At 46.5% G+C, this 18,401-nt stretch overlaps 1 protein-coding gene across 1 annotated transcript in view; it reads left to right on the plus strand.

The window, feature by feature from the left end:
• Positions 1-17,635, plus strand: part of LOC129696116 (GTP-binding protein GEM-like) — a 37,588-nt gene extending 19,953 nt beyond the window's left edge. The window contains exons 3-5 of the mRNA XM_055633582.1: positions 5,684-5,760; positions 11,163-11,367; positions 15,480-17,635. Coding sequence (XP_055489557.1) covers positions 5,684-5,760; positions 11,163-11,367; positions 15,480-15,757 — 560 coding nt within the window. The 3' untranslated portion in view covers positions 15,758-17,635. The remainder of the gene's footprint in view (positions 1-5,683; positions 5,761-11,162; positions 11,368-15,479) is intronic.
• Positions 17,636-18,401: the final 766 nt, after the last annotated feature.

An 18,401-nucleotide genomic window follows, 5' to 3' on the forward strand; every position in this document is an offset into this window, starting at 1 on the left:
CCAGCTTTATGTCATCTGCAAACTTGGAGATGTCACATTTAATTCCCTCGTCTAAATCACAGGCGTTATGGGACACTGGCACGTGACAATAAACTAACTTAAAGTAAACTAAAGACATAAAAATACGCCTTGCTTTCCGTGTTAGCTTATCAACATTGTAATAAAACTGAAGTGCGGGTTGTCGAAGTTCAAATGATGCAGAAACACTGCTCACCGCGGCCAATAAATGCTCGGTCTTGCCAGCAAACCCATATTATGAGAGCTACTTTAAAAAAATGTCGGAAGGAACTGCAGGTGCTGGTTTACAGCAAAGATAGACACAAAGTGCTGGAGTAACTCAGCAGGACAGCAGCATCTGTGGAGAGAAGGAATGGGGGACGTTTCAGGTCGAGACCTCTTCAAACACAAATTGGAGGAACAGCACCTCTTATTTTGCTTGGGCGGCTTACAAGCCAGCAGCATGGATATGATTTCTTTAACTTCAATTAATCCCTGCATTCCCTCTCACTCCGTCCCTCCCCCATCCTAGTGTCCACATGATTAATTTTGCTGACTCGTTGTCACCTGCCCCTCAGCTAACGGTGAACCATTCTACATTTCCTTGACCAGTGTCTGCTTTGATCTGTCATTTTCACGCCTTACCCTGCCACATCTCAAAGGTTATTGGCTGCAACCTTCCCTCCATTGACGAACTGTTCACTGCAAGGGCCAGGAAGCGAGCGGGTAAGATCATCTCTGACCCCCTCTCACCCTGGCCACAAACTCTTTGAATCACTTCCCTCTGGAAGGCGACTCCGGACTGTCAAAGCTGCCACAGCCAGACATAAAAACAGTTTTTATCCACGAGTAGTTGCTCATGATGCGCGGGTCACTGCCAACGCCATCACGCGTGCGTCGTGACTCGTAAATGATGACGCGCAAATGACGCCCAAGTATGGCAAGCCCTTAACTCTCTCTTGAAAGCACCCGGAGAATTGGCCTCCACTGCCCTACTGAGGCAGAGAATTCCACAGATTCCCAACCCTCTGAGAGAAAAAGTTTTTTCTCATCTCCATTCTAAATGGCCTACCCCTTATTCTTAAACTGTGGCCCCTGGTTCTGGACTCCCCCAACATCGGGAACATGTTTCCTGCCTCTAGCGTGTCCAATCCCTTAATAATCTTATATGTTTCAATAAGATCCCCACCCATCCTTCTAAATTGACGACTTAATTTAAGTTGACTTCACATCTCTACACCCTCAGACACTCCTTTCTCCCATTCCCAACTTTTCCCTTTCTCTTGGATCCCCATCTACCTTTCCCTGCCGGCCCTCTACCCTCTCTGGACATTTTTTTTCATTTCCAGCTGCTTGTGCAACATCAGCCATCTTGTCTCCTCTGCTCCTCTTGGTTCCGTTTAGTTTGGAGATACACGAGTCAGCGCCGACCAGCGATCCCCCCGCACTTTAACACTATACCCTGCACACGCTAGGGACAATATACAATGATACCAATGATACTAAGTAACCTACGAACCTGTACGTCTTTGGAGTGTGGGGGGAAACCGGAGCACCCGGAGAAAAGCCTCGCAGGTCATGGGGAGAAGGTACAAACTCCGTACCGACAGCACCCGGAGTCAGGATCGAACCCGGGTCTCTGGTGCTGTAAGGCAGCAACTCTACTGCTGTGCTACTGTGCCGCTCTGACACTCCAACCTCACCCTATCTGAGCGCACAACCTTTAGCTTCATTATTTCTACATTTCTTGTTAGCGATCTTCAATGCATTTGTAATGTAAATTTAACACGCTTCCATGCAATTATAAATATATTACAATCGGTCTGAAGAAAGGTCCCGACCTGAAACGTTGCCGCCCCATTCTCACCACAGATGCTGCCTGATCAGTTGAGTTACTGCGTGGAGTAACTCAGCGGAAGATGGGTTTCGGCCCGAAACGTTGCCTATTTCCTTCGCTCCATAGATGCTGTTGCACTCGCTGAGTTTCTCCAGCTTTTTTGTGTACCTTCGATTTTCCAGCATCTGCAGTTCCTTCTTGAACACGAGTTACTCCGTGGGTCTGCGTCCAATGGAATCTGCCAAAGCGATCTCTTGGCATCCAGAACGGAGAATACTGATGCGTTGCCTATTTGAGCAGCAACTTCCTCTACTGTTCCCATGGAAACTGGCCATCCGGCCCACTCAGTCAACCAGCGATCTCCGCACACTACCATTATCCGACATTTGAGGGCCCATTTACAATTTTTAACTGAAGTCAATTATAAACCTACAAACCTGTACATCTTTGTGGAGTGTGGGAGGAAACCGGAGCACCCGGAGAAAACCCACACAGGCCACGGGAGAACGTACAAACTCCACACAAACAGCACCCATAGTTAGGATCGAACCGGGGTCTCTGGCGCTGTAAGGCAGCAACTCTACCTCTGTGCCACCCCAATAAATTGCAATAAAGTACATTCTGGTTATAAGGGGAAGCAAGAGATTTTCTTTTTATTAATACAGTTCATTTTAACGCTCTAAACATTTAACAGCAGTTGCTTCAAATGACATCCGAGATGTCCTCATTCTTTAGGGAACGGGGGTTCCCCTCTCCCATCATAGATGAGGCCCTCACTCGCAACAGAGACAGTGTCCCCCTAGTCCTTACTGTCCACCCCATCACAGCCGTCACATACAACATGTAATGCTCTTGAATTTCCGCCACCTCCAACAGGATCCCACCACTAGCCACATTTTCCCATCTCCTCCCCTTTCCTCCTCCCCGTTCCCCCTCGCAACCTCCTGGTTAACTCATCCCTTCCCACCCAAACCACCCCCTCCCCAGGTACCTTCCCCTGCAACAGCAGAAGATGCAACACCTGTCCGTATACCTCCTCCCCCTACTCTGTCCAGAGACACCGACGTTTTGTTCAGGTTAGACAAAGGTTCACTTGCACCTCCTCCAACCTCATCTACTGTGTTCAAGATGTGGACTCTTATACATCGGCGAGACCAAACGCAGACTGGGTGATCGTTTCGCGGAACGCCTTCGCCTCGCCCGTGGCCCCATCGGTCGGCAGCCCGGCCAGCTGTCCGACCTTCGGACCTTCGCTTACCGCCGACACCACCACCCCACCTTCTCATGGCCGATCATCGGTTCACGAGTTGGATGGGGTGACGGACTTTGCGTGCGACGTCGCGCGGCCCGGACCAAAACTCCTCAGCGGGCCCGCCGGCTGGGCTTTGTGTGCAGTCCAGCCCCGGGCAAACTCATCATTCACCCAGCCACGGCCGAGTCGGTCAACGAATTGCCGTCGGGAATTTGTCCCTCATTTTGACCTTTTGTCCCTTATTTGGGAGTGAGAAAATTGGCAACCTTATTCGGTACACATGACAGTAATGAATTAAACTAAACGATACTAATTACGAAGAAGAATGTGATCTAGTCTCTGCATGCAAGTGACAGGAATGCGATCACATTTACATTTCCGATTGAGGAGAAACAATTAAAACATTCCAGGTTTCGCCATTAAATGGTGATGAAGTGCAGATCCCACCCTAACCTCAGGCCTCTGAGGTTGATGTAACCCTGAATATGGTTCACAGATAAGGAATTTCACCTGCTTTTAACAAGACTCCGGTATTTATTGGTTCAACTCAATGACTAACAGGAGAAGCATGCAGATAATGTTTTTACAATGTGCTTGTGAGATGTTTTGAAGCTGATAGAACGAGAAGACAAATTAACTTGCAATCACAAAAACTTCTTTAGTCAGAGGGTGGTGAGTCTGTGGAATTCTTCGCCACAGACGGCTGTGGAGGCCAAGTCAATGGATATTTTTCAGAGGCAGAGATAAATAGTTTCTTGATTAGTAGGCGTGCCAGAGGTTATGGGGAGAAGGCAGGAGAATGGGGTTAGGAGAGAGAGATAGATCAGCCACGATTGAAGGGCGGAGGAGACTTGATGGGCCGAATGGCCTAATTCTATTCCTATCACTCATGAACTTATGAATATAACTTATCTAAATGGAGAGAGAATCCAGCAATCGGAGGTGCAAAGGGACTTGGGAGTGCTGGTGCAGGATTCACAATTTGCAATCAGTAGTAAGGAAGCATTTCTATCAAGAGGACTGGAATACAAGAACAGAGATGTAATACTGAGTCACTATAAGGCACTGGTATGGTCGCAATTGAAATATTGTGAGCATATTTGGGCCCCATATCTGAGGAAGGATGTGCTGGTTCTGGAGAGGGTCCAGAGGAGGTTTACAAGAATGATCCCAGGAATGAGTGGGTTAGCATAAGATGAGCGTTTGACAGCACTGGGCCTCCACTCGCTGGAGTTTAGAAGGTTGAGGGGGGACCTCATTGAAACTTACAGAATAATGAAAGGCATAGATAGAGCGGATGTGGAGAGGATGTTTCCACTGATGGGAGAGTCTAGGACCAGAGGTCACAGCCTCAGAATTAAAGGGCGCACTTTTAGAAAGGAGGTGAGCAGGAACTTCTTTAGTCAGAGGGTAGTTAATCTGTGGAACTCATTGCCACAGAGGGCTGTGGAGACCGTCAGTGGATATTTTTAAGGCAGAGAGAGACAAATTCTTGATTAGAACGGGTGTCAAGGGTTATGGGGAGAAGGCAGGAAAATGGGATTAGGAAGCAGAGATCCTAGTGCCGAGTTTGAACGTTCTCCCTGTGAACAGCTCGGGCCTCCTCTGGAAGCTCCAGCTCCCCCCCCCCCCCCCACTACATCCCAGGGACGTGCTAGTTTGCATATTAATTAGCCACTGTAAATTGCCCCCAGTGTTCAGGGAATGGACGCGAAAGTGGGACACCGCAGAGCGTGTGTGAACGGGCGATTGATGACTCGTGGGCCAAAGGACCTCGTTCTGTGCTGTATCTTTCATTCATTGATTCAATCATTCATTCATTCATTCATTCATTCACGTGTTATTTCATTCACATGTTTAAACTATAATGTTTTATTCTTAATGTTTTAGTTTTATGTTTTATTCTTCATCGTTTACTGTGGAGGAGCCCGGCCAGGACTCACCTCACAGAGCCCAGTGTTTCCACGCACTAGAGTCTCCCAACCCCTGCAGAGTAGTTACTAAGATGGCTGATCCGTGGGCGGTTGCTGCTGGGACGCAAGTCGGAGCTTGATCAACCCCGGCTGGGTCGCCTGGGCGAGGGTGTCTGATGTTGTGAGACCCGAAACACCCGATGACCCCAGGTCACATCACCGAGGATGCGTCCCAGTGCATCTAGAAGATGTATATTTTTCGCACTGTGTGTCATGTTGTTACTTGCAAGCGGAGCACAAAGGCAAAATCCTTGTATGTGTACATACTTGGCCAATAAACTTATTCATTCATTCATTCGTACGTTTGTTCGTTCGATCCATGCATCGATCAACCGATCAATCGATCGATGTCAATCTTCTTCTCCTTGCGTATGGCGTGCACAGCCTAAAGCTGTGGGACAACTTGTTCTGTTTGATCTTATTTGATTGTGCACGCCAGGTTGATTGCATTCGTCGAGACAAGGCGGACCACGTGAAGGTTGCAATCTCCCACCCCAGTCAGTTAGTCAATCAATTTAATAATTCTGTAGTGATGATTAATAAGCAGAATAATACTCTGATTTAATGATGAATTTCTATAGTGAGTTGATTTTTTATAAATATCCATTTCTTCATTCTTTGTAGAAGACATCTATGAACGAATGATTACAGTCGATGGTGAGGGGACAACTCTTATGGTAATGGATACATGGGAAAACAAGGTATTATAATTATTTCCTTTCATTTGAGTCATAGTTTACCAAGCAGAATGTAATTACAGATCCCTATTATGTACTGTATGTAAAGCTAATATTATCAGTTAACTACCTTATAGCTCCAGGAAAATCACAGGTTCTATGCCTTTCTTAACCTGCCAAGATAACACACCTGCTTGCATGTGGAACAAATATTTGCGATGTAAAATATTTAGCTCTGTCCGAACATGAGAGTTATATGAGCACAATTTTCAGTTATTATTGGCCCGGGCGGTGCGCAGTGCTGTAAAACTGCACGTGAATTTCTAGTTAATGGAGTTGACTGTGAAGCGTAAACCAGTGTATTTTGGCAGACGGCATGGAAAGAGATGACACAGATAATACAGATAGCGTATGATGAGCGTTTGACTCTCTACTCGCTGGAGTTTGGAAGGTTGTGGAAGGGGACGTCATTGAAACTCGCAGAATAATGAAAGGCGTAGATAGAGTGGATGTGGAGTGGCTGTTTCCACTGGTGGGAGAGCCTAGGACCAGAGGTCACAGCCTCAGAATTAAAGGGCGCTCTTTTTGGAAGGAGGTGAGGAGGAACTTCTTTAGTCAGAGGGTAGCTAATCTGTGGAACTCATTGCCACAGAGGGCTGTGGAGGCCAAGTCAGTGGATATTTTTAAGGCAGGGCCTGGAAAAATTATTGATTAGAACAGGTGTCAAGGGTTATGGGGAGAAGGCAGGAAAATGGGATTAGGAGGCAGAGATCAGACTTGATTGAATGGCTGAAGGACTCGATGGGCCGAATGGCCTAATTCTATTATAATGTATAAAAATATGTATTGGCATTGTTTTTAATGGCAGGCAGGAACAGAATGGGCCTGACGGTTCATGTGAATAGGTTTTTGGAGGCGAGGCATGTTAGAGTGATTAGCAACGCTTTTGGGAGCTTGAGCTTCTTAAAGAACCCGTCCCACTTGGGCGTCATTTGCACGTAATTTACGCGACCTCATTTACGCGTCATGACGCGCGACGCGCATGGTGCGAATTACGTGCGCATGGTGCATGGTGACGCACTGCGCCCCAGGATTTTGGGATGTACAAAATCCTTGCACGCCATCTGCGGGACGCGCAAACGATGCCCAAGTGGGAGAGTAGTGATATTGAGTAGAAGAACAGGGCGGTTCAGTTGAATCTTTACTGAGCTCTGACTACGCCACAATTACAGGGCGACGCAGTGGCTCAGAGGTAGAGCTGCTGCCTTACAGCACCAGGGTTCGATCCTGACAACAGGTGCTTGTCTGTACAGAGTTTACAGTACATTCTCCCCGTGACCTGCGCGAGTTTTGCCCGAGTGCTCCGGTTTCCTCCCACACTCCAAAGACGTGCAGGTTTGTGGTTCATTGGCTTCGGTAAAATTGTAAATTGTCCCTCGAGGGTGTAGGGTAGTGTTAACGTGCGAGGATCGCTGGTAGGAACAGACTCGGTGAGCCAAAGGGCTTGTTTCTGGTGCTAGTGGGGCTGTAACTCTAGCGCTGCGCCACCTCGCTGAACATTTCCTACAGGTTGTGTTTTTATTTCAGATTTGCAGAATCAGCAGATTGTTTGATTTTTCCACTCATTTATTAGTTACGCCCTGACCTGATGTATCCTCTCCCAGTGCATCACCTCACACTCTCAAATTAAATTCCAGTTCTCAATTTTCTGCCCAATTGATCAGATCACCTTTGCCTTCCAGGGCTGTCGAAACCTTTTCTTCCCACTGTCAGCCACTCAGATCATTTCCAGCACTTTGTGTGTTGCACGCTGAGTTACTCCGGCACTTTGTGCTTTTTTTGTAAAGCAGCCTCTCCAGTTCCTTGTTTCTCCAGATAATGTTGTTCTTCCTCTTCCAATTCCCCTCTGCTTGCTTGCTCTTTCTCTCTCTCTTTCTCTCTCTCTCTTTCTGTCTCTTTCTCCCTCTCTTTCTCCCTCTCTCTCTCTCTCTCTTTCTCTCTCTCTTTCTCTCTCTCTTTCTCTCTGTCTTTCTCTCTCCCTTTCTTTATTTTTCTTTCTCTTTTTTTCTCACTCTTTCTCTCCCTATCTTTTTCTATTTCTCTCCTTTCTTTTTTTACTTTCTCTCTCTTTCCTTCTCCCTTTCTTCCTCTTGCCTGCTCTCTCTTATTCTCTCTCTCCTCACTCCCACCCTCTCTCTAGCTTTTTTTCATTCCCCATTTCTTTTTCTTGCTTGCTCATTCTTTCTCTCTCCCTTTCTCCCTATCTCGCTCTCTCTCTCTTTCCTCTCATGCTTGTTTTCTCATTCTCTCTCCCTCTCTATATCCTCTCTTCCTTTCTTTCTCTAGCTTGCTTCTCTTATTCTTACGATCTCTCCCTCCCCTCTCCCCTCTCCCTCTCTCTCCCTCTCTCAATAGACAATAGACAATAGGTGCAGGAGTAGGCCATTTGGTCCTTCGAGCCAGCACCGCCATTCAATGTGATCATGGCTGATCATCCACAATCAGTACCCCGTTCCTGCCTTCTCCCCATATCCCCTGACTGCTATTTTTAAGAGCCCTATCTAGCTTTCTCTTGTAAGCATCCAGAGAACCTGCCACCACCACCCTCTGAGGTAGCGAATTCCATGACCTCTCTCTCACCCTCTCTACCTCTCCCCCTCCTCTCTCCCTCTCTCTTAGCCCTCTCCCTCCCCCATTCCCTCCCTCCCCCCTCTCCCCCTCTCTCTCTCTCTCTCTCCCTCCCCTCTCCCCTCTCTCTCTTTCCCTCTCTCTCTTTCCCTCTCTCTCTCTCCCTCTCTCCCTCTTCCCCCTCTCTCTTCCTCTCCCTCTCCTTCTCCCCCTCTCTCTCTCTCCCTCTCTCTCCCTCTCCCTCCCTGCCTCCTCCCTGCCTCTCATCTCCATGGCAGCATGTGTAGTGAGTACCCAGTGGCGGAGCCAATGCACTAGCCTGCAGGTGGATGAGCAGCTGTTCTGTGAGCTCACACAACCAGCATCTGATGTACTTACTCACTCACATGGGCTAAAGCACAACAGCAATTTCCCAACGCAAGGGCACCACCCATTTAGCAGCTTTATTTTTGGAACGTGTGATTTGACGTAGATTTTGCGAGGAAAAAAAAGATTTCTACAAAGGACAAACACATGCCGGCCATTTAAGCTAAACCAAACAATGACAGATACAGGAAGGCTGTAATGATGTCACGAGAATATTACATAACAGACCTAGATGGTGTAGTGCAAGTGAAATGTTTGTGGCTTCAGGAGTCGATACTTTACAAATCGTCGTAAGAAATCTTATGTATAAATTTCTTTAGCGGATTAATGACTCTGAAAATAAAATCATCTTGGTCTTATCAAACATACGGTTTAGCATGACACACTACCAATCCCAGCTATGGACACATTGGAATAGTTGTCTCCTTGTAAGACACTGATTTTATTTCATTCTTGATCTTAAACCATGTATTGTGCCTTTATATGTAATTGATTGTGCGTTTAGACAATAGACAATTATGCAGGAGTAGGCCATTCGGCCCTTCAAGCCAGCACTGCCATTCATTATGATCATGGCTGATCATCCAAAATCAGTACCTCGTTCCTGTTTTCTCCCCATATCCCTTGCTTCCGTTAGTCCTAGGAGCTGATGTATATCTATCTCTCTGGAAAACATCCAGCGAATTGGCCTCCACTGCCTTCTGTGGCAGAGAATTCCACAGATTCACAACTCTCTGAGTGGAAAAGTTTTTCCTCATCTCAGTCCTAAATGGCCTACCCCTTATTCTTAAACTGTGACCCCTGGTTCAGGACTCCCCCAACATTGGGAACATTTTTCCTTCATCTAATCTGTCCATTCCTTTAAGAATTATACATATGTTTCTATAAGATTCCCTCTCATCCTTCTAAATTCCCGTGAATATAAGCTCAGTTGACCCATTCTTTCAACATATGTCAGTCCCGCCATCCCGGAATTAACCTGGTGAACCTACGCTGCACTCCCTCAATAGCAATAATGTCATTCCTCAAATTAGGAGGCCAAAATTGCACACAATACTCTGGGTGCGGTCTCACCAGGGACCTCGTTGGTGCTAAACTCAAATCTTGTCACAATGAAGGGCAATATGCCGTTAGCTTTCTTCACTGCCTGCTGCACCTGCATGCTTACTTTCAGTGACTGATGTACAAGCACACCCAGGTCTCATTGCACCTACCCTTTTCCTAATCTGACACAATTCAGATAATAATCTGTCTTCCTGTTCTTGCCACCAAAGTGGATAACCTCACATTTATCCGCATTATACTGCATCTGCCATGCATCCGCCCACTCACCCAACCCTATCCAAGTCACCCAGCAGCCTCATAGCATCCTCATCGCAGCTCACACTGCCACCCAGCTTTGTGTCATCCGCAAACTTGGAGATGTCACGTTTAATTCCCTCTTCTAAATCCGAAACCCTTTTACGACCCGAAACGTCACCCATTCCTTCTCTAGGGAGATGCTGCCTGTCCCAATGAGTTACTCCAGCTTGTTGTCTCTATCTAGAGGAAAGAGTTACATTTGTGGTGAATGTGGACATTTTCATATGCGGAAATTACACCAGGAATATTAGTTTAAGAGATAGTGCGTGGAAACAGGCCCATCAGCCCAGCAAGCGATGCCTACCTGCGATGGCCCGCACACCACTCCTTTCCGACACACACTAGGGACAAGTTACAGAAGCCAATTGACCAACATGACGTTGGGATGCGGGAGGAAACCGGAGCACCCGGAGCAAACCCACACAGTCACGGGGAGAACGTACAAACACCGTACAGGCAGCACCCGTGTGAGGAAGCACTACCACTGCGCCACCGTGCCGCCCAGCCTTACAATGCAACGGATCAATTGAGTAGGATACGACACGATACCATCGAGCTTTATTTATCCCAGGAGGGAAATTGATCTGCCTACAGTCATAAAAACTTAAAAACGCACAAAAACACAACATACACCCACACACATAAAAACACAAAATACATGAAACTTCTTACATGCAATAGACAATAGACAATGGGTGCAGGAGTAGGCCAATCGGCCCTTTGAGCCAGCACCACCATTCAATGTGATCATGGCTGATCACCCCCAATCAGTACCCCATTCCTACCTTCTCCCCGTATCCCCTGACTCCACTATCTTTAAGAGCCCTATCTAGCTCTCTCTTGAAAATATCCAGAGAACTGGCCTCCACCGGCCTCTGAGGCAGAGAATTCCACACAAAATCCGTGTAAACATGCACTCTGCAGTTTCCGTTGTGTAGACTTTCCATGTGAGGATCTAGCTATTTTCATTGTGCTGTAACTTGTAAAAGATTTAATTGTTGTGTCTGGCGATTAAACCCAGGAAAGGTATGGATTCTGATGCTTTTATGTGCATTTGTGTTCGGCAACAGGATGAACATAACTGGGTACAGGATCACTGTCTGCAGATAGGCGACGCCTATCTTATTGTCTACTCCATCACGGACAGAGCAAGCTTTGAGAAAGCTTCCGAGCTTCGCATTCAGCTCCGGAGAATACGACAGGCCGAAGATATTCCGATTATATTAGTCGGGAATAAGTGTGACCTCGTGCGTTGTCGGGAGGTCTCCGTGGCAGGTATGTTTCTGAACGGTTGCGGCCTGAAACGTTGCCTATTTCCTTCGCTCCATAGATGCTGCTGCACCCGCTGAGTTTCTCCAGCACTTATGTCAACCTTCGATTTTCCAGCATCTGCAGTTCCTTCTTAAACACACGTTTCTTAATTCATCTGGTATTCTAGATTTGATGTTCCCTCCAGTGGGAGAGTCTAGGACCAGAGGGCACAGCCTCAGAATAAAAGGACGCACATTTAGAAAGGAGATGAGGAAGAATTTCTTCAGTCAGAGGGTGGTGAATCCGTGGAATTCTTTGCCACAGAAGGCTGTGGATGCCAATTCAGTGGATATTTTCAAGGCGGAGATAGACAGATTCTTGATTAGTTTGGGTGTTAGGGGTTGTGGGGGGGAGGGGGTGGCAGGAGAATGTGGTTGAGAGGGAAAGAGAGATCGGCCATGATTGACAATAGACAATAGGTGCAGGAGTAGACCATTTGGCCCTTCGAGCCAGCACCGCCATTCAATGTGATGATGGCTGATCATCCCCAATCAGTACCCCGTTCCTGCCTTATCCCCATATCCCCTGACTCCATTATTTTTAAGAGCCCTATCTAGCTCTCTCTTGAAAGCATCCAGAGAACCCGCCTCCACCGCCCTCTGAGGCAGAGAATTCCACAGATTCACCACTCGCTGTGAGAAAAAGTGTTTTCTCGTCTCCGTTCTAAATGGTTACTCATTATTCTTAAACTGTGGCTCCTGGTTCTGGACTCCCCCAACATCGGGAACATGTTTCTTGCCTCTAGCGTGTCCAAGCTCTTAACAATCTTATATGTTTAAGTGAGATCCCCATTGAATGGCAGAGTAGAAACGATGGGCCGAATGGCCTAGTTCTGCTATCACTTATGAACCTCTGGTTGTCCAACCTGCATTAAGAAAATGCTACATTATTGGAGCGGCCTTTTTTTGGTGGTATTACTCTGAGGGGCTGGTGCCTTACTAAAGTAGATATTAAAAGAAATTGTACCGCTATTCAAAGTTCAGAGATTTCCATTCCCTGCACTGAGTAACCTTTCCACCCCAACCTCTTGCATCAAAATATTGATTGCATTTTTATAGCCTTTGTCGTGCTCGTGCAGAATGACGTCTGCGCTGGCCCTTGTGTCTGTTATCAGCGCTGTAAAATGTAATTTACTGTGTGATACTCGACTTAATGTGGGCACCTTAAAATGAAAATGTTATTGATGACTGCATGAACATTACTCAGAGAAGTCGAAGCATCAGTAAATCCGTGGGTTTAACTCTGGTCGGAGAAGGGTCCCGACCCGAAACGTCACCCATCCCTTCTCTCCAGAGATGCTGCCTGTCCCGTTGAGTTACTCCAGCATTTTGTGTCTACCTTCGGTTTAAACCAGCATCTGCAGTTCATTCCAGCTCGCGGTTTAGTTGAAGCTTAATTTCTAGTTGCATTCACGAGACCGATCAAAAAGGATTATTTCTTCAGCTTCCTTGTTTTAATAGTTAAAAGTAACTAACCTGCAGTATAGGTGGAAAGAGTGCAGAGGGGTTTTACGAGGATGTTGCCAGGACACGAGGGCCTGAGCTACAGGGAGAGGTTGAGCAGGCGAGGACTTTATTCCTTGGAGCGCAGGAGGATGAGGGGTGATCTTGTAGAGGTGTATAAAATCATGAGAGGAATAGATCGGAGAGATGCACAGAGTCGTTTGCCCAGAGTAAGGCAATCGAGGAGCAGAGGTCATAGATTTAAGGTGAGAGAGGACATATTTAATAGGAAAGGTGAGGGGCAGCTTTTCACACAGAGTTTAGTTTAGTTTAGTTTGGAGATACAGCGCGGAAACAGGCCCTTCGGCCCGCCAGGTCCACACTGACCAGCGATCCCCGCACATTAACACTATCCTACACCCACTAGGGACAATTTTTACATTCACCAAGCCAATTCACCTACAAACCTGTACGTCTTTGGAGTGTGGGAGGAAACCGAAGAGCTCGGAGAAAACCCCACGTGGTTACAGGGAGAATGTACAACTCCGTGCAGACAGCACCTGTAGTCGGGATTGAACCCGGGTCTCCGGCGCTGCATTCGCTGTAAGGCAGCAACTCTACCACTGCGCCACCGTGACAGAGGGTGGTGGGGTACATGGAACAGGTACTATAACAACATTAAAAAGACATTTAGGCAGGAACATGGATAGGAAAGGTTTTGAGGGACATGGGCCAATAATGGGGATTGTGGGACTAGTGTAGATGGGGCATCTTGGTCAGCTTTGGGCAAGTTGGGCTAAGAGCCTCTGTTTATGCTGTAAGAATCGACATTAATTTAATTGGGTTTACAGTCCATAAAACACAGTTTGTCCAGGAAGCCTCACATAAAGAATTTATGTGAACTTGTGTAGGAAAATGTCAACAGCAGCTGTGAGTGGCACGGTGGCACAACGGTAGTGTTACTGCCTTACAGCACCAGAGACCCGGGTTCGATCCTGACTACGGGTGCCGCCTGAACGGAGTATGTGCGTTCTACCCGTGACCCGCTTAGGTTTTCTCCCGGTGTTCCGGTTTCTTCCCACACTCTGAAGACGTGTACAGGTTTGTCGGTTAATTGGCTTCTGTAAATTGTCCCTCGTGTTCAGGGGCCAGTGGGCCTTTGCGGCCTGCTGCAGCTGGACTGTACAATGAAGCCAAAATGGCTCTTGCATGCAGTGGCGGACTGGATCTAAAAATATTGGTTGCCAGGAGACAAAGGGGGCCCACTTCATCAGGGGCCCACTTGCCATCGGGCAAGCTGACACCCTGGCCAGTCCGCCACTGCTTGCATGTAGACTCAGTGGGTTGTTATGTGCGCTCTGTTCTAACTGGGGATTGAGCTCATGTGTGGGGTTAGTCTTGCCAAGTTCGTTTGCCCGTGTGTCAGACGATGTAGCTCGCTGTTGGCTTCTGTCGTCGTCCAACATGTTGACAGAATTGTCGCCCGACGCGTCACAAAGTGACTCACGTCATTGCTTCCAGGGATCGCCACGAGGAGACTTGGGGCAACTTCCTTCGATCTGTATTTTAGACACAAAGAGCTGGAATAACTCGGCGGATCAGACAGCATCGCTGGAGAAAAGGAATAGGTGACGTTTCGGATCGAGACCCCTCCTCGGACTGAGAGTCAGGGGAAATGGGAACTGAGAGATATAGATGGTGACATAGGGTGGTATAGAAGAAATAAATGAAAGATAAGCAAAAAAGTAACAATGATAAAGGAGAGAGCCCATTGTTAGCTGTGGCTAGGTGAAAACAAGTTGCAAACAATGAGACTCAGCAGGATGACGTTGAAACTAGCACGACTAGGGTTGGGGAGGGACGGAGAGAGAGGGGATGCAGGGTTTGCTTGAAGTTAGAGAAATCAATGTTCATCCCGCTGGGGTGTAAGCTGCCCAAGTGAAATATGAGGTGCTGTTCCTCCAATTTGCATTTGGCCTCACTCTGACAATGGAGGAGACCCAGGACAGAAAAATCAGTCTGGGAATGGGAAGGGGAATTAAAATGTTTTGGAACAGGGAGATTAAGTAGGTCCAGGCGGGCTGGGCGGAGGTGTTCAGCAAAACGATCACCCAGTCTAGAAACATAGAAACATAGAAAATAGGTGCAGGAGTAGGCCATTGAGCCCTACAAGCCAGCACCAGCCAGAACTATTCAATATGATCATGGCTGATCGTCCGAAATCAGTGCCCCGTTCCTGCTTTCTCCCCATATCCCTTGATTCCGTTAGCCCTAAGAGCTAAATCTAACTCTCTTGAAAACATCCAGTGAGTTGGCCTCCACTGCCTTCTGTGACAGAGAATTCCACAGATTCACAACTCTCTGGGTGAAGAGGCTTTTCCTCATTTCAGTCCTAAATGGCCGACCCTTAATTCTTAAACTGTGACCCCTGGTTCTGGACTCCCCCCAACATGGTGAACATTTTTCCTGCATCTAGCCTGTCCAATCCCTTACGAATGTTATATGTTTCTATAAGATGCCCTTTCATCCTTGTAAATTCCATGGATTCAGTCTACGTTTGGTCTCGCCGATGTATAAAAGTCCGCAGCTACTGTAGAACAGCTGTTGATACCAAGTGTATTTTGCCTTCCGCAGAAGGGAGATCTTGCGCTGTGGTCTTTGACTGCAAATTCATCGAGACCTCCGCCGCCGTGCAGCATAACGTCCAGGAGCTGTTTGAAGGAATTGTGCGACAGGTCCGGCTCAGGAGAGACACCAAAGAAGTGATCGAGCAGAGAATGGCCCAGTACAAAAGGAGAGAGAGCTTCCCCAGGAAAGCACGGCGATTCCTGGACAGACTGGTCGCGAAAAACAACAAAAAGATGGCTTATAAAGTGCGGTCAAAATCTTGCCATGACCTTTCCGTGCTATAAAATGTATCGGTTGCCACAGATGAAGTGGCGGCTGTTCCATTGCCAAGCTATTATTGTGACGGTTTGGGTTTATCAATCTACATTAGATTGCATACTTGGAATCAATTGGACTTTCAGATGTGTCTACTTTGACAGCACGACTACTGTGCTGGTGAATTTCCCCCCCATTGTCCGTCTAAGAAAGGTTTTCAATATGATTTTTTGATACAGAGGCCCACAGTGTGTCAACAGGCCCTTCAGCCCAACTTTCCCACGCCGACCAACATGCCCTACACTAGTCACACCTGCCTGTGTTTGACTCATATCCCTCTAATCCTACCCTATCCATGTACCTGTCTAATTGTTTCTGAAACATTTTGATGGTACCGGCCTCAATTTCACTTGTGCAGCTTACAACCCAGTGGTATGAATCTAGATTAATTTCTCTAACTTTAAGTAACCCCTATCTCTCTTCTATCTCTCTTCGTCCCTCCCCCACCCAAGTCGCACCAGCTTCTTGTTCCCACCTAGCAAACAGCTAAGAAAGCTAATGGCATGTTGGCCTTCAAAACAAGAGGATTTGAGTACAGGAGTAAAGAGGTTCTTCTGCAGTTGCACAGGGCCCTGGTGAGACCACATATGGAGTATTGTGTGCAGTTTTGGTCTCCTAATTTGAGGAAGGACATCCTTGCTATTGAGGCTATCCTTGCTATTGATGGTTCACGAGATTGATCCCTGGGATGGCGGGACTGTCATATGAGGAAAGATTGGAAAGACTGCGCTTGTATTCACTGGAATTTAGAAGGATGAGAGGTTATCTTATAGAAACGTACAAAATTATAAAAGGACTGGACAGACTAGATGCAGGAAAAATGTTTCCAATGTTGGGGGAGTCCAGAACCAGGCCCCACAGTCTAAGAATAAAGGGGAGACCATTTAAAACTGAGATGAGAAAAAAACGTTTTCACCCAGAGAGTTGTGAATTTATGGAATTCTCTGCCACAGAGGGCAGTGGAGGCCAATTCACTGGATGGATTTAAAAGAGTTAGATAGAGCTCTAAGGGCTGGTGGAATCAAGCGATATGGGGAGAAGGCAGGCACGGGTTATTGATTGTGGATGATCAGCCATGATGAATGGCGGTGCTGGCTAGAAGGGCCAAATGGCCTCCTCCTGCACCTATTTTATATGTTTCTATGTTTCTAACAAAGGCCTGTTTCCTTTATCATCGTAACTTTTTTGCATATCTTTCATTCATTTGTTCTATATCTGTCTACATCATTGTCTATATCTCTCATTTCCCGCTCCCCTGACTCCAGTCTGAAGAAGGGTCTCGACCCAAAACGTCACCCGTCCCTTCTCTCCAGAGATGCTGCCTGACCCGCTGGGTTACTCCAGCATTTTGTATCTATCTTCAGCTAACTCCTCCAGCAGCTTGTTCCATACACCCACCACCCTTTGTGTAAAGAATTACCCCTCAGGTTCCCATTAAATCTTTCCCCTGTTACCTTAAACTTCTGTCTTTCTCGGTTCCCTTACTCTGGGCAAGAGACACTGTGTGTTTACCCAATCTATTCCTCTCATGATTTTGTACACCTCCTCTCTGCTCCCTTTCCAACTTAATGGCATAGTCCCTATAGCAGTATGACTAGAACTGAACACAATACTCCAAGTGCGGCCTCAGTAATGTCCAGTACAATTAAAGTAGTGACTTTGTATTCCATTCAATATTATCGAAGGATTAAGGTGGACAAACCAGCATATTTCTAACTTATCTTTTTCAAATAACTCACTGTTGACCATCATGTATTTTTGTACATATTTTTCCAGAAATGATTTATGAAAAATGTTACCAAGTCTTTTTTAATATTGTTAATATTAATGTTGATAAAACGTTGTATTTATGATGGAAGTTACTGATTTATAATGCATTTTCATGCAGCCTAGTGTTTATTGATTTTACTCTGAACTTCAATTTATAACTGTATAAATTATGCAGGCTAATACTTTAAATAATTTGTTGTACGTATTGGTGTGTGGAGGTCTGTTAGAACACTTTTTTTTTTGAGATAGGGGCCTAAATTTGTTGTCAATAAGGGCCTAAAAGAGAAATGAGTTCTGGTGTCTCAAAATACTGAATTAGCCAACTCTGCCAATTAACTAAAAAACTTAGTAACCCCATCAAATTTTCAGCAGAGATCTTACCATTGTACCATTGTACCAATGTATATTTATTAGGACCATTTAATGAGCAGCACTAATGGTGGTGCAGCGGTAACGTTGATGCCTTACAGTGCCAAGGATCCGAGTTCGAACCTGACGATGGGTGCTGTCTGTACGGAGTTTCTACGTTCTCCCTGTGACCTGCGTGGGTTTTCAAGTTCAAGTTCAAGTGAGTTTATTGTCATGTGTCCCTGTATAGGACAATGAAATTCTTGCTTTGCTTAAGCACACAGAAAATAGTAGGCATTTACTACAAAACAGATACACCATATATCAGGGTGTCCATATACCATATATCAGGGTTTTCTCCGAGATCTTCGGTTTCCTCCCACACTCCAAAGACGTACAGGTTTGCAGGTTAGTTGGCTTGGTGTAAATGTAAAATTGTCCCTGTTAATGTGCGGGGATCGCTGGTTGGCGCGGACACGGTCGGCTAAAGGGCCT

The sequence above is a fragment of the Leucoraja erinacea genome, chromosome 4 (genome assembly GCF_028641065.1).
Source record: "Leucoraja erinacea ecotype New England chromosome 4, Leri_hhj_1, whole genome shotgun sequence".
Taxonomy (NCBI): Eukaryota; Metazoa; Chordata; class Chondrichthyes; order Rajiformes; family Rajidae; genus Leucoraja; species Leucoraja erinaceus.